The sequence below is a fragment of the Galeopterus variegatus genome, unplaced genomic scaffold (genome assembly GCF_000696425.1).
Source record: "Galeopterus variegatus unplaced genomic scaffold, G_variegatus-3.0.2 Scaffold6349, whole genome shotgun sequence".
Classification (NCBI taxonomy): Eukaryota; Metazoa; Chordata; class Mammalia; order Dermoptera; family Cynocephalidae; genus Galeopterus; species Galeopterus variegatus.
The window spans coordinates 42,493-62,874 of record NW_007732460.1 but is presented as its reverse complement, the minus strand read 5'-3'; the positions used below and the strand labels follow the sequence as shown (position 1 = coordinate 62,874).

The 20,382-nt window shown below is 43.3% G+C and overlaps 1 protein-coding gene across 1 annotated transcript in view; it reads right to left on the bottom strand.

Moving 5' to 3' along the window:
• Positions 1–701: 701 nt before the first annotated feature.
• Positions 702–20,382, bottom strand: part of LOC103606153 (tuftelin-interacting protein 11-like) — a 25,241-nt gene continuing 5,560 nt past the window's right edge. The window contains 11 exon segments of the mRNA XM_008590749.1: positions 702–1,021; positions 2,476–2,926; positions 3,326–3,509; positions 7,437–8,043; positions 8,046–8,145; positions 8,147–8,433; positions 8,436–8,465; positions 8,468–9,040; positions 9,043–9,303; positions 9,691–9,802; positions 9,914–10,417. Of these exon segments, the coding sequence (XP_008588971.1) occupies positions 702–1,021; positions 2,476–2,926; positions 3,326–3,509; positions 7,437–8,043; positions 8,046–8,145; positions 8,147–8,433; positions 8,436–8,465; positions 8,468–9,040; positions 9,043–9,303; positions 9,691–9,802; positions 9,914–10,417 (3,429 nt within the window).

Below are 20,382 nucleotides of genomic sequence, written 5' to 3'. Positions count from 1 at the left end.
GGTGAAAGCATAATTGGACCAGGGTATAGGAGCTCGGGGGGGACGGGTTAGGGTACAGGGAACATGGAGAAGGGGGTAGGAGGCTTGGTTAGGACCTATGGGTATGTTTAATTTATCTTCTCCTTTTAACTGAATAGTGAATTCTCCCCCGGGGCTCACTCCAGTATATAGTCTTATTCCCCATATTCTTCCAGCTTTCCAGCTATCAACCATGAAGGGATTCCACATTTTAATAGTAAGGTTCATAGGGTTACATGTTCCCGGCTGACTACAGTCTGCAGGTGGGGGCTGTCCATTAAGTGATATGTAGGTATCTGTATGAGCCCAGGAGGGCTCAGTTTTGCAGCCCCAGGCAGCACAGTGGTAGCTCCCTTGTCCCTGACAGGAAGGGCTGCTTGTTGTGGGTCAGGCATAAAATTGGGTTTGTTGGAGGCCTTTTTCATTAACTCCGCCACACCCCCACCAGGAATAGTAGCCATATCGGGTCCCAAATCCCGCCAGAGTTTGTCTTTTCTCCCTAACCTTTAAGTTTGTTTTTCCCATTAGCTCACATAAATCTACTAGGAAAGTGGGGGCCCCTGATGTGTGGATGGTCCTAATGGGATCCCCTGTAATTGTGTTCCTTAGCTCCCATGTATAGTTTTTGTGTTTGTGGGGGTTCCCTGACACAGATGTTATGTAACATAAAACAATCAAAACAATCAGGGGGATGAACGACTGAGTCCTATCTTCAGCGGGTCTCCTTGGGAATGCTGGACCATCCATTTTTCCGTGGAGTGGTCTGAGCAGGAGTTCCTGGGCTGAGGTGTCCATTTCAGCTGGGTATGGTGGATCCATTGGCATTTTCCAGCAACCTTCACTGCCGTGGGAGTGGTGAGGAAAGCAGTGTAAGGCCCGCTGCACCTGGTGCTGGTGTGATGTTGTTTAACCCAGACGAGGTCACCCAGCTGGTATGAATGTGGGGTGAGGTCCTTGACTGTTGGTTGGGCCCCATGATCAGTGGGTGAATCTGATGCAGCACCTGTTGGAGAGCTTGAAGAGATTGAAGGAGGTTTCGGTTAGTGAATTCAGCAAGTTTATCATCTGGAAGGCGGGGTAGCAATGGAGGTGGCCTTCCAAACATTATTTCAGAAGGGGTAATTCCCTTGACATAGGGAGTACATCTTGTTCTGAGGAGGGCAAAGGGAAGGAGGCTTACCCAATTTTTGCCAGTCTCTAATTTTAATTTGGTTAAGATTTCCTTTAGAGTCTGGTTCATTCTTTCTACCTGATCTGAACTTTGTGGTCCATAAGCACAATGTAAGTTCCATTTTATTTGTAAGGCTTTTGCCAATAATTGAGAGATCTGGGCTATGAAAGCCAGGCCATTGTCAGACCCCAAAGCTGTAGACAAGCCGAATCGGGGAATAATCTCCTGTAATAATTTCTTAAGTGTTGTCTGAGCAGTCTCAGTCTTTGTAGGAAAAGCCTCCACCCACCCAGAAAAGGTGCCTATAAATACCAAAAGATATTTATACCCATATTGTCTCAGTTTTACCTCTGTAAAGTCAACTTCCCAGTGTTCTCTGGGATTTGACCCTCGTGCTCTGGTTCTTGTAGGCACCCCAGACTTTGGTCCTGGATTTACTTGTGAGCAAATTTCACAGCATTGTATAAAGTCTTTGGTTACTTTGTCTAGATTGTGGATATAATAGTTTTTCTGTAACAGTTCTGTCAATTTAGTAGACCCGAGGTGTGTCCCTTGGTGTAGTTGCTTTATTAATAACCTTCCTAATGCCTTAGGTAAATATATTTGGTGATCTGGCAAAATTTTCCAACTGGTATCATTGTCCTTTGTGTCCAAGGCTCTTGCACATATAATTTCTTCTTCAGTGTAATGTGGGACTGGTGGCGGTTGGGGTGCCGGCATGACTTTTAAGGACTTTGATGGCCCCACTGGTTTTAGCGAAGCCTCCTTCGCTGCTGGGTCTGCCACAGCATTTCCCGGAACCTCAGTTTATTAATCCTCTCTGCCTGTGGAGGGCCCCGTGGACATGGGCTGTAGCAAATGCATACCCACTGTCAGTATAGATGTTGACAGTCTTGCCTTTTCCACGTACCAAAGCTTGTGTTAGGCTATGAGTTCAGCCTTTTGAGCAGATGTCCCTTGGCTCAAAGCCTGTGCCCAGATGACTCGTTCTAGTGTGAGTACAGATGCCCCAGCATACCCTGATTCCGTTGGAGATGAAGCTGCTCCCATCTGTAAACATCACCTCATCAGGGTCTGGCCAAGGCACGTCAGTCAGATCAGTCGGAGTCCTTGGAGGGTCTGTATAGTCTCGAGGCAGTCATGAAGAGGCTCTTCTGGGTCATCGTCTGGAAGGAGAGTTGCTGGATTCAGAGCTGTGGTCTTAAGAAACTTTATTCAGGGCTGGTCTAAAAGGAAAGCCTGATATTGAGTGATGCAGGCATTTATGAGCCAATGTTCGGGCGTACTTCTCAGGAGAACTTGCACAGAGTGAGGCACTACCAGGCTCATATTCTTCCCTAATGTTAGTTTGTCTGCTTCCTTCACCAATACAGTAGCAGCTATAGCCCGGAGACACGCTGGCCATCCAGCAGCTACATTATCCAGTTTCCTAGAGAGGTAGGCCACAGGCCTTTTCCATGGACCCAGTGCCTGGGTGAGTACTCCCTTGGCTATGCCTTGTTTCTCAGTGACAAACATGGTGAAGGGCTTATTTACGTTTGGTGGTGCCAAGGCAGGAGCTGTGGTAAGCACATTTTTCAAATCACTGAAGGCCTTTTGTTCAATCTCTGTCCACGACAGGGAGGCGTGTTTTTCCCCAGTGCTAGAGTATAAGGGCTTAGCTATTTCAGGAAATCCAGGTATCCAGAGGCGGCAGTAGCCTACTGTACCCAAGAATTCACAGACCTCCTTTTTAGTCTTTGGGGTTGGGATTGTTAGAATTGTTTTTATTCTTCTGTAGGACAAGGTTCTCTTTCCCCCTTGCAGTCCATACCCCAGGTAAGTGACTTTTGGGGTACATAATTGGGCCTTTTTAGCTGGGACTCAATATCCCAGGGTTTGTAATTCCCATAATAAGCCTCTTGCGGCCTCCTTGCAGGTCTCATCGTCTTTAGTGGCCAGCAAAAGGTCATCTACATACCATAGTAGAGTGACCTCAGGATGTTGTTTTCAGTATAGCATGAGGTCTTGGCTCAATGCTTCGTCAAAAAAAGTTGGGGAATTTTTAAACCCTCGAGGCAACCGGGTCCATGTCAGTTGTCCTGAATATCCCCTCTCCGGGTCTGTCCATTCGAAAGCAAATAAAGGCTGGCTTACCTTGGCCAGCGGGAGGCTGAAGAAGGCATCTTTATGATCTAGCACAGCGTAGATCTTGTGGGATGCTGCCAGCAGGCTGAGGAGGGTGTAGGGATCAGGGACAGTTTGATGGAGAGTCTGCACACATTTGTTCACTTCTCGTAGATATTGGACAGGTTGGAAGTTGAAGTACCTGGTTTTTGTACTGGAATAAGAGGAGTATTCATTCCACGCTGACTTACATGGAGTTAGAACTTTAGATTCTCTCAGCCTTTGGATGTGGATGGCTATCCCGTGCCTGGCTTCCAAGGGAATTGGATATGGCTTTACTCAAATAGGAGTAGCCTGGCTAGTAAGCTGAACCACAATGGGAGGTCGGTGGATGGCCAGGCCTGGGGGTTCATTTCTGCCCACACTCTCGGGATCTCCCATTTTAGCTCCTCCAAGGTGGAACTAGAGTCAATGCGGGAAGCCTCCATAGCTATTATATATTCTTCACTGATTGGGCATGTTATCATTATCTGAGCAGGAGGTGCGGAATTAAATGTCAGTTCCGTCACATCCTCCTTAATGTTATAGTGGCCAGCAGCTTGTGCAATAAGTCTCTCCCCAGCAATGGGTATGGGCAATCCGGCATGACAAGGAAGGAGTGAGTAATAGTCCCTTGTCCCAGGTTGGTAATTCTTGCATTGGTCCAAGGGTTGGACCAAGGATTGAAGCTTTGCTGTAGCCCCTTGTACCAAGGTCTTTCCAGTAGGTAAATATCCATCCATTTTAGTTAAAACAGAATAAGTGGCCCCTTTGTCTGTGAGGAAGTCCACCGGTTTGCCCCCTACTTGTAAAGTTACCTTGGGTTCCTGGGGGCTGATAAGTATGGAGCCCTGGCCCTGTCAATCCTCAGAGTTGTCTAGCTGCAGGACATGGGTGCTCTTCTTCAGTAGGGGACATTTGTCCTTCCAATGACCTTTTTCCTTACAGAAGGCCCATTGATCTCTCTCTAGGGGGAGCCTGGACTTTCCAATGAAGTTTCCCTTCTGTCCTGGCTGTGGTCTCATACCCTTGGGTCCCTCTGCTGTAACTCTTTGAGACTCGGTGAGTGTGGTCACCATTATCTTAGCCATTCTTTTTGTTTGTTTCTCCTCTGGGCTATCCCTGGCATTATAGACCCTCTGGGCTATTTAGACCAGCTCAGACAACAGTTTCACTTCAAGCCCTTCTTGTCTCTAAAGTTTCTTCCTAATATCTGGGGCTAACTGGGTAACAAAGGCAATATTTATTGCACGCCTGTTTTCTGGGGCCTCAGGGTCCACAGGAGTGTAGACCCTATAAGCTTCCATGAGATGCTCCAGAAAAGTGGCTGGGGACTTGCTTGGTCCCTGTATTGTTTCACTTACTTTCAAAAGGTTTGTGGGCCTCTGGGTGGCTGCACGGAGTCCCCTAAGGAGAGTCTGGTGATAGTGGTGAAGAGCCTCCTTACCTTGATTGGCGTTGGGGTCCCAACTAGGCCAGCTAAGGGGAGATATGCACTCAAGGTGGCTAGGATTATCAGAAGGTTGTCCATCTCTGCTGAGAATAGCCTTTAATGACACATGATGAATGTGTTCATGCTCCTCAGAAGTGGCCGGCCCGGTGGCGCACTGCTACAGTGCGCCGCTAGGGAAGCGCGGCGGCGCTCCTGCCGAGGGTTCGGATCCCACATACAGACCGGCTGCTCACTGGCTGAGTGAGGTGCGGGAGCAACACCGAGGGTTGTGATCCCGTAGCCGGTCCCGGTCCGGTACGGGCGCGACACTGAGGGTTGTGATCCGTTGCCGGTCACGAAAAAAGACAAAAAAAAAAAAAAGAAGTGAAGAGGGTTTACAGGAGTTGCTGAAAGCGGCATAACTTCGTATAGCATACATTATACGAAGTTATACGACTGCTCACTGGCTGAGTGAGGTGCGGGAGCAACACCGAGGGTTGTGATCCCGTAGCCGGTCCCGGTCCGGTACGGGCGCGACACTGAGGGTTGTGATCCGTTGCCGGTCACGAAAAAAGACAAAAAAAAAAAAAAGAAGTGAAGAGGGTTTACAGGAGTTGCTGAAAGTCATTCCAGGTGGGCTGATGAGTAAAGAACACAGTCTCCAAAAGACAAATGAGAACCTGAGGTTTCTCAGAAAAAGAAGGATTTTGGTTCTTCCAATTATACATATCACTGGTAGAGAAAGGAACATAGGCCATGAAAGGGGTTTGGTCTTGAGTTCTGGGGGGAAGGCGAGCCTGTCAGAGTGGGAGCAAGGGTGCGGGGGAAGCATTAGAAGGAGGAGGCACAGACTCAGGTTCTCCCCGGGTCTAGTAGGTGGCGCCACTACTCGTGTGTGTGTGTGTGGGGGGGGGGCTTGAAGGCACAGTAGAATCAGGAGAAGTAGGGTAAGGAGGAGGGGCACTGGGGGAGACAGGGACAGGGGGAGAAAGATCAACGAAGTCCTCAGAGGTGTCCTGTAAGACCGTGGGCAGAGGTCCTTGGCCGGCTTCTTGAGAGGAACCTGCTGAGGGAAGTGGTTTAGTTACAAGAATCTCCCCTTTTGTTTTAATCCTGTGGCCTGCCCTTTCTCCAGGGATATTTCTGTTCCATTGGTCCAAGTACATGGAGGGGGGGAGTTTTCCCATGCCTGGGTTGCAGGTATTGTTTTAACCAGGGAGGTAGTTCCTCTATAATTTCAACCCAAACAGTAATATATAAGACTTGGTCGGGGTGGCCAGCGGTGCCCAGGGCTACCGAGGCAAATATCTCAGACTTGGTAGATGGTAGCAATATCTATAGTTCCATATGAGGGCCAACCAACCCCAAAGGCAGGCCACTTTAATTCACAATATTTTCTAAGGTCATAGGGGTATGCTGAAGCCTCAAAACCAATAGCTTTTACCTTTTTTGGGAAATAACCAGAGTGAGTTATTATTGCCTATAGAGGGGTGGCCCCTCAAACAGGCCAGGAGATCTTTTTCCCCATATTTCTATACAAATTTATGCACAAAATATCCTTACACTTAGGGCCTGTCAGGGCCGCAACCAATCTAAAAAGCACAATGACTCAATGAGATTGCTAGAAAGCACCCTACTGACACTAGGTAAAAGAGTGCCAGGAGAAACTTTTCTATGTTATTGCAATCTCTGGGAGTGGCAGATACCAGTCCTATAGCCAGTCCTAGGACAAGCAGTGCAATAAAAGTTATCAACACAGATGGCATGTACTTATCATGTTCCTTTTACAGTAGAACTACAATTTATGACATAAGACACAAAAGACAGAGACAAGTCAACAAATTACACATAACACAAGAGACAAAGATGAGTGGCCACAACAAATTTCCAAATAATTCCAAACCAAAAGGACCCTATGATGTCTTGTGGGAGTCCTGGACTTGGGAAGTAGTGCTGCGTCCAGCCTTCCACAAGTCCCTAAACCAGAGCTCTGATCCCCAAATGCAAAACAAGTTATTGAGATCTCAAACCAAATCTTACCTCTGGAGGTTTACTGAAATGAACTACTGAACAAAGATTCTGATGCTAATTGAGGCCAATTGAAGCTCCTGGGCAGGGGGGCCAAAGTAGCCTGTTGCCGAGGTACAACTTCCCGTCAGTTTCCCCAGCATCTGCAGCAAGTTCAGCCCCAAGCCAAGGTACAACTTCCCAGTGCACTGCCTGCCATCTGAAGCTGTGGGTCTTGGTTCCCCTGAGCAAATAGATTCTGGACCAGCTCCCAAATGTTGTAGGGTGAACTCAGAGAGGAATCCAAGACCAGCGTCAATATTGTAGTTTTTAGCTCTTTATTTAGTCTTGCAGCTCTTTATTCAGTGTTACAGCACCTTTTTGCTTGCAAACAAGGAGAGCACTGGGTCACGGGGGCGGTGGTGGTGGTGGCAGAAGCTCCCAAGCCAGTGTCTCCCAGAACAAAGGAAATGACCCCTTTATATAGCATAAATTCCCACCCTTCTCCCTCCTAAGTTCCCATTCAGGTCCTCTTATGTAAATGAGGGATGCTGTCCAGCTAATTTGGATTGGCTGATTGTGGGACATAGTCTGCTGGTCACTTTAGGAGCCTAATTTGCCTCTGGCCCCTGGGAGAGGGGTGGGAGGCCAATGTTATCTCACAGAAGGTGGGCCCAAGAGGCAAGCAGGGTAAATCGCAGGGGCTCAAGTTTCCAGTGGAGCATAATGTTTCTAAAACAGTTTCTCAAGTGGAAAATGGAAAGGCTCAACAATGTAAAAATGCTTATATTTCCCTGCAACATGGGCTGCTCCAGACCTGCCACTCTGTATTTGGCCATGTTGATTAGGCTCTGCAGGGAGGTGGGCACCCAGGTCTTCTTGCCCCAGATGAACACCACTCCCCAGTGGATGTAGATCATGATGCAGCCAAAAGTGTAGAGCTGCTTCTTTCCCTGTCACTTCCCAATGATGGGAATGAAGACAAGGTTGTTCTCCTCAGCTTTGGTCTCGATGAGGTCCTTAAAGTTCATGGGCATGGAGCTGGCAGCTATGCAGATGCCCTTCTGCACCATGTTCTCAGCCTCCCATCTCTCCTGCCTGGCCTGGTACTGGACGTCCTTTCTCTGCTCTGTGTGGGTAAGATAGGCAACGTTGTCCCTCGCTCCTGGCTACATGGAGACACCAATATTGGAGGACACCACCTTGTTCATGATATCAAGTGCTTCATTCAATTTGTTCTCAATGGATGGATATGCCAGCACTTGGTCTGAAACATGGATTTCCAGCCCAAGTACCACTTGGTGACCTCCTCATAACTGGAGCTGTTACTGAGCCAGGAATGAAGCACCTGAAGCCACTTGGGGAAGAAGCTTCTGCTTATCCAGAAGCTCCAGCAGGCTGGAGATGGAGATCATCCCTTTCCAGTCCATCACCCAATAGAAAGCATCCATGTGCTGCTGGTGGGGGTTAATAATTAACCCACCAAGACACATCCCCAGTTTGGGCACTATGTTGTTGACCATGAATGCTTCCCAGGGACCAGTGGTGAAGACATCTTTCCAGGGCTGGAGGATGAGCTTGGCAGAGGAGTCCCTAGGGTGCCACTTGTGCAGGGCACTGGACAGCTTGCTGAGGAGGAGGGTACAGAGTGGCTCCAGCCATGTTGCATGAGGGACAGCCATGGGTGGAACAAGAGTGAACAGGAACAGTGTCCATCAGTGGGTCCCACTTTTCCACCTCCTTCTGCAGTTTGGGGAAGATGAGTTGGTCCAGTATGTTCTCTAAAATCCACACTGGAATAAGGTTCACCCAGCTCTCCAGAAAGTCCGCCATCAGCTTGCAGTTTCTTGGCTGCCACTGGGTGACACTATTTCGAACCAAAGGCATCCAGACTTCCCATATCAACCTGTGAAAGGGGCCTTTCGAGGGGTTCTGCCCACCAAGGCACAAGAGCTGGTCATTCTCCAGGAAGCTTTTCCATTTGGAGATGGTCTCGGTGCCATAAGTGTGGTCTCAGAGGGGATCCCACTCCTTTAAGTACTCCTTCATAAGCAGATAGCTGATGGCCACGGTGAGGTCCATGTGGTGCAACGTCCTATGATCCTCGCAGGACTCATCCTGGAGGGTTTGTAAGACTTGGGAGCACTTGTCCGGGGTGAGGGGGCTGCTGCAGTTGGGCTGCACCCACCGCTCGCACTGCTCCATCATCTCCAGGACCTTGATGAGGTTGGAGATGACCCGGTCCTCATGGAACAAGACCTTGGACTCTTCTCCAGCTCATGGAAGAGGTTGATCACAGTGTCCCACTTGTACTGCAGCTGCCAGTGTTTCTGGATGATCTCCTGCTCTGTGCAGTCAATGAGCAGCTGCAGGTTGTGCTCCAGCTTGGGCAGTGTGAAACCCATGCCCTTGGCCTCTTTGTTGGGCTGTGGTGGCTGTTGGCACTGCCGAGGGAGCCCATAGTTGGGGATGCTGTGTCGGTGGCTGATCTGGCGGTAGCTGTAGTAGACCTTTTACTCCCAGCCTGTCACTGAAAGAGAGTGAGCCAAGATGCCGGGTACTGTTTGAGCTTTATTAAAGGAAAAGAATCTGCCAGGCTGTGCTCAAAGTGGAGGGCAGCCCGGGGCTGTCCTCAAAATGGAAGACAGCACTATGTGTAGGGGTGGTAGAGCTTATATAGGGTGCCAAGGGCTGGCTGATATAATCAAGGAGGGGCATTATGCTAATGTGGAAGCTAGGCAACCAGGATGGAGAATTGCACCCTTGCAGAAGCAAAAGGGTTTCCTTTTAAGTCATGAGGCTTCTTGTGAAGGGAAGTGGGGAGGGGTTTGGTGCTGGAGTGGAAGACAAGGCCGTCGGCTATTTCGAGCTTATTGTGTGCACAATGGTGCCAGTCACATCCAAGATCCATCAGTCATGTCTATGACCTTGACCTGAGACAGCTCCTTCTGGGGAGGGGTGAGCTTCATGCTAACCCTGCCCAGGGCCTTCAAGGCTTCCACTGTCCTGGAAAAGCATTTGGGCTTCTTCTGAGTCAATCACAGGTAAGTCTTGAAGGGACTGAGTGATACTCCCAGAGCCATAAACCCCCTCAGCTCCTTTTCCCTTTCTCTGTATGGCTTTGATTGGGTTCAGGATACCTCGTGTGTTCTTCTCAAGGCCCCTTCCAGGGACATAGCCCATCTTCTGAAGAAGCCTCTGTCCAATTCCTTTTGTGTTTCTTTCCCAGCTGCCAAAGTCCGGGAAAGACATGGTTCCTCCTGCAAACACTTTCTGACCAGGCTGAAAATTGCCACTTGTTCTGAATTTCTTTGGTCCAAAATCCATAGGAAGGGAAGGTCATCCTGCTTAAGAGCAGGTGTCTCTTTGTCATCTGAATCTTCCCAGTCCATCTCCTCTGCTGTGCCTTTGTGGAGCCCCACGCTGATGAAGGTGACTGGCGCAGAGCAGTCCTGGGCCCATTTGCCCTGAAAGCTGGGCCTTTCAGCATCAGAGTCACCCACTGCCCAAACCCCATAGGTGGCCTCTTCCTTGGTCTGCCAGGGGTGCTGCCAATCAGGGTTGAAGCCATTCTGGAGATCCCAGTCAGTGATCTCAAGTTTCTCCTGCCCATGGTCATCATCATCCATGTGGCCTTCTCCAAGCTGGCAAAAGTGAGACAGTGACATGACCAGGCACTCTTGAGGGTTCCAGCAAACCTAAGACAGCTTCACATCCCCTGTGAGAAGAGAACTGCATGAGCAACTGAGCTAATCTTCTCACCTAGTCTCCTTATAAAGCCATGAGAGCCACGATCAGATCAACTCACTAAACCATGAACCAATTACTGCATGAGTGGATTAATCCACTTAGAAGGGCACAGTCCTCAACAATCCAATCAACTCTTAATTGCCCCACCTTCCACCAACATGTTAGGGGTCAAGTTCCAACATAGCTTGGGGTTCATTTAAACCACAGCAGTAGGTTAGCTGATGAATATGTTAATTAGCTTGATTTTATAATTCTAATCTATCTATCTATCAAAATGAAACTGAGGCCCCAGTAGGAATTTCTTTTAAAAGTTTTCTCTTTCCTCCCTGTACCCATTTACATAGCTTCTATATGCTGAAAGGTTATGAATCAGAGCTGAGTCTCCCTCCTGTTCTCCTGCCTTTCTAATCAACATTTTTTTCCCCTCCAGGCTTGGATCCTAATCAACCTTTTTGAACAAAGGCATTCCAAAGAAAGGCCAAGCTGATCACTAGCCTATACTCTTGCTTAGAGAAGATTGTGTTAGGCATACACATTAGTCAAGAGTCTGAGTTATTTATTTTAAATTTCCAGTGATGCTTGGCTAAGGTCACTGTCTTTGAGTTTTCTCCCACAAAATAATGACTCCGGCTCCAAAATAACATCATGGACTTGAGGCTCACCAGACCACCAGCCACAGACCCCATGAAGCCCAGAACCCTGTTCATCATGAAATCCTGACCTCTAACTACAGCCACCTGCAAACCCCGTGATCCCCCCACTTCTCTACCTCCTTGCATGAACCTGTATTCTTTTTTTCTCGTTTAAAACACTTAACTTTAGTCAGTTGGAGGGGTAGGCTGACGTTACTACTCTGCTCACCTGTTCTCTTGGCCATAAGTAAAATCCTTCTTCTGGACACTATTTTTGTCTCTGATTAGCTCTTGGTGCAATGAGCAATCAAACTCAATTAGATCTCTCTGGCTTGGTTAAAAACATCACAATGTACCCTATAAATATATGCAATTATTATTCATCAATTAAAAATTTTCTGAATGTTTGTGTCTTTCTGGATATTTAGAAAACATCAAGTAAGAAGAGTCAGTGTAAATGCAGCAACATCACAATGTACCCTATAAATATATGCAATTATTATTCATCAATTAAAAATTTTCTGAACGTTTGTGTCTTTCTGGATATTTAGAAAACATCAAGTAAGAAGAGTCAGCGTAAATGCAGTACGTTCTTTAGTTTATTGATAATTCTATAGAAAGTTCACTAGGCATATCTAATCAAGGAGAACTGGGTGTGTCTTTTAGTTCTTTTAACTGTGTTATTTAATGAAAGTCAGTAGCCTTGTGCATTTCTCCAGACAGAAAACATGTGTAGCTCAAAAGTGTGAGAGCAACAGCCCAGCCTAGGCCCTTTCCTGGATGACCTGGGATTTCTGTATAAACTGGTGATTAATGAATAGGACTTCTGGCAGGAGTTTACCCGCCTTCATTTTATTTAATTTAATTAACTAATTAATTAATTTAATGTTATTATTATTATTTGGCAGCTGGCCTATACGGGGATTGAACCCTGGACCTTGGTATAATCAGCACCACACTCTAACCAACTGAGCTGACCAGCCAGCCCCTCGATTTTGTTTTTTCTGTTTGGTTGATTGGTGGGTTGGTTGGTGATTGGCCAGCATGGGTATCTGATCCCTTGACCTTGGTGTTACAAGGCTGTGCTGTACCAGCTGAGCGAACCAGCCAGCCCCTCCCTGCCTTAATTTTGTAGAAGAATTTTGTACTTTCAGGACATTTGTTCTTGACTGTGGACATCAGGGTGTGCTTTGAGGATGGGGTATCTTGTGAAATGGAATCTCTTAATTATTTATGTTGGGGAAGTTTTGTTCACAGAGAATGAGGGTGGGCAATTTGTTACTATCTTTTAATCATGAGTTTTACCATCAAGGTCAGCTTAGTTCTTTTCAAGCAAGCTCAGCTAATGTTACAAGCCCCAAAGCTTGAAACAAAAGAGATTCTAAAAACAGTCATACCACCCTCATTAAGATCCTACCTGAAATCAGAGTTGAATTAACCCTATGTAGAATGAGGTTTGACTTCGTATTGTATTATTGAGATAAATATTCACTCCTCCACCCCCGCAATAAAGTCAGGTAAAACATAACAGAGGCAAATTAGGCATCAATTTGGTTTTAAATGCAGGGGATTTGGTCACAAAAGAGAATTTCCTTGCAGAAGTTGATGCCTCCTTTACTTCAATAGAATTCACCTTTTTAAAAAAATGAGTTTGTTACTAGGCACACTCAGCTCCTGACTGAGGCTCCCCAAGTTTTGACACCCCAAGGGCATTTAACTCCTCATTAGGCTTACCAAAATTTGTTACAGGACTCACAGGACACAGGTCCAGCTGCCTGCCTCTTTCAAAAGCAAACCAGTCTAAAATCAAATGTTGGTGAAAACAGAAGTCAGCTTTTATTCAGGAATACCAGTGACCTGAGGAGAGATGTGAGGCTAACCTATCTCCCTGTAAACCTGAAGGAGAGTGACCAGACTAAGGCTGAAAGGCGGCACGGATTAAGGAGGCACGCCAGACCCGGGCTGACAGTTCACCAGAGAAGTTCCGCTTTATTCAAGGACTGCGCGCATATTTATACGGGTTTGGATAGGGGGTGGACGGGGCGGTAGCTGATTGGACGGGGCTGGGCGGGAGGGGAGCCTTGACCTGTGACTGGTTGAGGTTTGGCGCCAGCAGGCTTGTTCACTGTGGAGAAGAACCCGGAAGGGTGCCATATTGTTAGGGTGTGCCCGGCTCGGGTATTCACAGTGTCCCTACAAAGGCCATCTCAAAGACTCAGATTTACTGAGGGGTTTTTGAAAAGGGGGCTGAGAGAATGGAACATGGGAAATGAAATGCAGGAGGAAGGGGACATGAGCCATGAGGGCTTTGTGCAAGGTCTCAGGTGCAAAGCCCCCCCAAGACTCCACCTGGTTTCTGCTCTTGTCCTTGCTGTTATTTTTAGGGTCCTGCTGGAGAGGTGGAATCAGCATAGCTTTATTGACATCTTCCTTGGTTTCTCAAGGTCCACAAGTTTGTAGCTTCAGGCTGGCTGGAAAATAACTTTGCATTCATGTAAATATTGTCATCTTGTCCCATAACCAAGGTTCGAAATATCAAATAACCAACTCAGAAAACTGCATGCCAAGAAAAAAACTGTGTCCCTCCTGTTCAGTGCTGTTAGAAAAAGTAAAAGAAGGATTCAAAGCTGTTCTAGCCTCAAGTAATGTCTGGTCACTCTGAAGGAAATCATTTATTCACTTGGAAAGTCTTTCTCTCATGCTTGCGATATGCTCAGGTCCATGTTGGACCCTGAAGTTAGAGGAAAGCAAGCCTGTAAAAGCTCTCAGGCTCTCAGTGGAGAGAGAACATTTCATGGTGTTTTATAGGTGCTTTAAGTCCTTGAGAGCGAATAAGATCACTCAGGGAGTGAGCATGAATAGAGAAGAGAGGAATCTGAGGACTGAGCTCGAGATTAAAAGGATTAATTGGATTCTGAGTCCTGGATTAATTTAGAATTCTGTCTGATGTTAGCATAAAACAGGTATTTCATCTCCAGTGCTATTGTTTGTAACGCTCTTCTTAGGAACAGTGGTGGGGTGGATCTCTGGTTTACACAGTGTGTATTGGCATTTTAGAACTCAGTAACCTTTGAGGATACAGCCATGGACTTCACTAAGGAGGAGTCAGCATTTCCGACCTCATCTCAGAGAAAACTGTACGTAGATGTGATGTGGCAGAGCTATAGAAACTTGGCTTCACTAGGTCAGGCTGACACAATTCCTTCATTTATCTACTGCGCTTGAGCATGGGTTTCCAGGATGAGAAATTCCCAATCACTCTGCGGTAGAGACTGTAGGGATTTTTAAAGAATATTTTTGTAAATTTTTACTTTAGAAATAGCTTAATTGACATGTATAATTCACATAGTATAAAATTTACCCACTTAAAATGTACAAAACAACTTTTTAAATTATATTCAGAATTGTGCAATTGTTATCACTACCTAATTCCAGGACATTTTCATTACCCCTGAAAGAAACCCTGTACCCATTGGCAGTTATTCCCCATTCCTTCCTGCCTACAACCCCTGGTAACCACTAATCTACTTTCCACTTTTATAGATTTGCCGATACGGGACATTTCATATAAATTTAATCATTCCACATGTGATCTTTTGTTACTGGCCTCTTTCACTTAGCATGTTTTCAAGGTTCTTCCGTGTTGTAGCATGTATTGTACATAATTCCTATTTATCGCTAAATAATATTTCCTGGTATCAATATGCCACCTTTTGTTGATCCATTTACCAGGTGATGAACATTTTGAGTCTTCACACTTTTTTGGTATTATAAATAATGCTACAATGAACATCAATGTATAAGTTTTTCATTTGTCTTGGTTGGGTATACATGCCCAGGAGTAGAATTTCTGGATCATTTGGTAATTCTATGCTTCAGTATTTTGAGGAACTGCCAAACTGTTTTCCAAACAGGTTGTACCATTTTACATTTCTACCATCAATGTGTGAAGGTTGCAGAATTTCCACATTTTTGCCAACACTTACTATTGCCTGTATTTTGGGGTTTTTTTCCTCTGGGTTTTTCTTTTCTTTTTCTTTCTTTTTTCAGGTGGGTGGTGTAGGGACTGAACCCTGCACCTTGGTGTTGTTAGCACCATACTCTAACCAACTCAGCTAACTGGACAGCCCTATTGTCTATCTTTTTGATTAAAGCCATCCTAGTGGTTGTGAAGTGGTATCTCAGTGGTTTTGATTTGTGTTTCTCCAATGACCAATGAGACTGACCATTGTTTCATGTGTTTATTGGCCATTTGTCTATCTTCTTTGAGAAATTCAAATGCTTGACCAACTTTTAAATTGGATTGTCTTTTGTCATGAGATTTAAATGTTCTTTATATATTCAGAATGCAAAGTTCCTTATCAGATATATGTTTTGCAAAATTTTTTTCTTCTGTGTGTTGTCTTTTTAATTTCTTGATGGTATTATTTGCAGCACAAACAAAGGTTTTTAATTTTGATAAAATCTAATTTATCTATTTTTCCTGGATGCTCTCAGTTCTATTTCAATGGCTTATATGTCTATCCTTATGCCAGTACCATACTGCTGATTACTGTGGTGTTATAGTTATGTTTGAATTTGGGAAGTGTGAGTTTTCCAAGTTAGTTTTTCTTTTTCAAGATTGTTTTGAGCATTCTAGATCCCTTGCATGTCCATATGAATTTTTGAGTCAGCTTGTCAATTTCTGCAAGTACCCCAGGAGGGATTTTGATTAAGGTCACACTGAATCTGTAGATCAATCGGGGGAATAGTGTCATCTTAACAATATTTAGTTTTTCAATCCATGAACATGGGATATCTTTCCATTTATTTAGCTCTTCTTAAATTTCTGTCAATGTTTTGTAGTTTTTAATGTCTAAGTCTTACTTTTATTTTGTTAATTTTATTCCTAAGTATTTTCTTCTTAATGCTATTGTCAATGAAATTGTTTTCTCAATTTCATTTTCAGTGTGTTTATTGCTAGTGTATAGAAATAAAATTGAATTTTATGTATATGATCTTGTATCTTGCAACCTTGCTGAACTCACTTATAAGTTCTAATAGTTTTTTGTAGATTCCTTCAGATTTTCTCTATGTAAGCTCATGTCATGTGTGAAAAATGCTTTACATGGGAAAACAATGTGAAAGAAAAATAGATTCATAATCAAAGGAATGATACTTACATGGTTAAGTATTTTACGGAACTTACTAAAGAATGATTCCATCATAATTGAAAATTACATTGACAGGCAAGAGCTATTATTATATATGCAAAATGGGAAAATAGACAATGATTGTAAAGACAATGATTAAAGACAAAGACAGGAATTTCTCTCAGATCATAGGAAAGTATGAAATGATAGGTAAAAAGTGAAAGATTAGAAAAAGCTGAAGCTTCATGAAGAAGCCCACATTAAATATTCCCTTCTGTCCCCTTAAGTATAAAAGGTGTTTTTTAAAGTTTCCTGATTGACATTTCACAATGTACCCCTTCACTCCAACCAGGTNACAATGAACATCAATGTATAAGTTTTTCATTTGTCTTGGTTGGGTATACATGCCCAGGAGTGGAATTTCTGGATCATTTGGTAATTCTATGCTTCAGTATTTTGAGGAACTGCCAAACTGTTTTCCAAACAGGTTGTACCATTTTACATTTCTACCATCAATGTGTGAAGGTTGCAGAATTTCCACATTTTTGCCAACACTTACTATTGCCTGTATTTTGGGGTTTTTTTCCTCTGGGTTTTTCTTTTCTTTTTCTTTCTTTTTTCAGGTGGGTGGTGTAGGGACTGAACCCTGCACCTTGGTGTTGTTAGCACCATACTCTAACCAACTCAGCTAACTGGACAGCCCTATTGTCTATCTTTTTGATTAAAGCCATCCTAGTGGTTGTGAAGTGGTATCTCAGTGGTTTTGATTTGTGTTTCCTCAATGACCAATGAGACTGACCATTGTTTCATGTGTTTATTGGCCATTTGTCTATCTTCTTTGAGAAATTCAAATGCTTGACCAACTTTTAAATTGGATTGTCTTTTGTCATGAGATTTAAATGTTCTTTATATATTCAGAATGCAAAGTTCCTTATCAGATATATGTTTTGCAAAATTTTTTTCTTCTGTGTGTTGTCTTTTTAATTTCTTGATGGTATTATTTGCAGCACAAACAAAGGTTTTTAATTTTGATAAAATCTAATTTATCTATTTTTCCTGGATGCTCTCAGTTCTATTTCAATGGCTTATATGTCTATCCTTATGCCAGTACCATACTGCTGATTACTGTGGTGTTATAGTTATGTTTGAATTTGGGAAGTGTGAGTTTTCCAAGTTAGTTTTTCTTTTTCAAGATTGTTTTGAGCATTCTAGATCCCTTGCATGTCCATATGAATTTTTGAGTCAGCTTGTCAATTTCTGCAAGTACCCCAGGAGGGATTTTGATTAAGGTCACACTGAATCTGTAGATCAATCGGGGGAATAGTGTCATCTTAACAATATTTAGTTTTTCAATCCATGAACATGGGATATCTTTCCATTTATTTAGCTCTTCTTAAATTTCTGTCAATGTTTTGTAGTTTTTAATGTCTAAGTCTTACTTTTATTTTGTTAATTTTATTCCTAAGTATTTTCTTCTTAATGCTATTGTCAATGAAATTGTTTTCTCAATTTCATTTTCAGTGTGTTTATTGCTAGTGTATAGAAATAAAATTGAATTTTATGTATATGATCTTGTATCTTGCAACCTTGCTGAACTCACTTATAAGTTCTAATAGTTTTTTGTAGATTCCTTCAGATTTTCTCTATGTAAGCTCATGTCATGTGTGAAAAATGCTTTACATGGGAAAACAATGTGAAAGAAAAATAGATTCATAATCAAAGGAATGATACTTACATGGTTAAGTATTTTACGGAACTTACTAAAGAATGATTCCATCATAATTGAAAATTACATTGACAGGCAAGAGCTATTATTATATATGCAAAATGGGAAAATAGACAATGATTGTAAAGACAATGATTAAAGACAAAGACAGGAATTTCTCTCAGATCATAGGAAAGTATGAAATGATAGGTAAAAAGTGAAAGATTAGAAAAAGCTGAAGCTTCATGAAGAAGCCAAAGACAATGATTAAAGACAAAGACAGGAATTTCTCTCAGATCATAGGAAAGTATGAAATGAGAGGTAAAAAGTGAAAGATTAGAAAAAGCTGAAGCTTCATGAGGAAGCTCACATTAAATATTCCCTTCTGTCCCCTTAAGTATAAAAGGTGTTTTTTAAAGTTTCCTGATTGACATTTCACAATGTACCCCTTCACTCCAACCAGGTCTGTTACTCAAAACAGTCATATATGCCTGATGCTCACCTGGACAGTATCTTTGTGAATTTTTTTCTCTCTACTGTCTCCAGTTCATATTCTTGCTCCATCTGGGTGAGCAGAGTGGGTTTGCTGAGTTGATGTCCTATGACGGGGATGCACAACATATGGGAGATGACTGTGCAGCATACAACAAAAACTGCCATGAGCTGATCATGACACATTATACACATGTATTAAAATATAACTGTGTACTCCATAAATGTGTATGACTAATATGTGTCCTTAAAAATAAATTAATTTAAAAAACTTTATTGGCAGAAAACCTGGAAAAAAAATTACCATGGAACTGTGGCAAGAGCTTGGTCTTTGAGGTTCTGAAGATAAGCAAGGGTGACTTTAGGAGCAGCAAAATGATCACAACCAATTTCTAATGGACAAAGCAAAAATAGAGCACTTGGGAGTTGGACTTCTAGAACGGTGGAGTGAGGACCTAAAGTCACAAAACAAATGGAAAATTATCTATCCAAGAGAGATTACCGAACCTTGGTAAGAGAGCAGGGTCTGTGACATTTTAACTTGGGATTATTTTCATTTCTTCTCCTTCCCCAGATCAGTGGCATCATAGCCAAAAGCCAGCAGTCTAGTAGTCAGCACAGAGGTCTGGTTTTGGTTTTTGGAGGTCTTCTAAAAACACCATCCTCGGAGAAGAGTCAATATTTTTTTCTGAATTTGCAGCTCTATTCTCAGGGTGTTGTGGCTATTTAATTTCGCTCAGAGCTTAGCTAAGGAGAAAAACAAAAGCCTCTACCTCCAAGTTATAACCAAGACAACAGCAACCTGTTAACAACTTCACCAGATGCTCAAGGTAGTGATTTCACTTGGGGAAAACAAGAGTCTGGCTGGAAAATTGAAAGGAAAACATGAAAAACTAGACAACCACAGGAAACTTTGAAAAGCTCCAGCAAGTTCTTAAGGGTCTAAAAGGCTATGCACACACCCATGCAAGACCTGGGAAAGAAGTCCCAAGTCACGCAACTTTGGCTGACTTTAAGACCCTGTTCNCCTTGGCAAAGGGTGGACGAGATATCAACAAGACATTTAAGAAAACCATCTTACTGATCATTGGTGGGGTACTAAATTATAATGACCTGGGGGTGATCGCTAAAAAGCCAGGCTTGAAAATAAAAACAAACACTTTAAAAATAGCCATCATGAAACAGAAAAGACATACATATCTGTACACAGGAAAAATACATACACTGACAATTTATTGTAAGATTTGTATTAAGAGCAAAAATATTTCAAATAACCTAAATGTCCAAAATTGAGAGTCTAGCTAAGTATATCACATTCCCTGAGTGAAATTTTATGTGGGCAATAAATAGTGAGAAGTAAGATGGTATCTGCACATTTTTCTGTTTCACGAAGCTGGTGTTCATGTAAGCATTTCTCTGATATTAACACTAATATTTCTAAAGAGTTAATGATTTTGCATTAACGAGGTAGATTAGTTTAAAATTGTCATAATTTTTATCTTAAAGTTCACTGATGCCACAAAATGATAAGTTATATAAATTATGGTCTATTATGCCAAGAGACGTCACAAAAATAATTTTCTTCTGTCCTTTTAGCCCTTGATTGATGTGTGGATCCTTGTGCACCTTCTTTGCTGTCATTTTTTATAAAATTTATAATTATAGTTGTCAGATTAAAAAAAATAGCCATCAGAAAGCTGTGGCTGGGAAAGTTACTAAACAGATAAGTAGCAACAAGAAAACCATAATAAAAACCATTAACAACCACACATCTTGAATAAAAAAAGGGATCCAACATCAGATTTGGTGCAATATAGTATCTAAAATGTCCAGCTTTCCAGAAAATATTAGGAGACATGCAAGAAAACAGGGAAGTATGAGGGATCTTCAAACAGTTC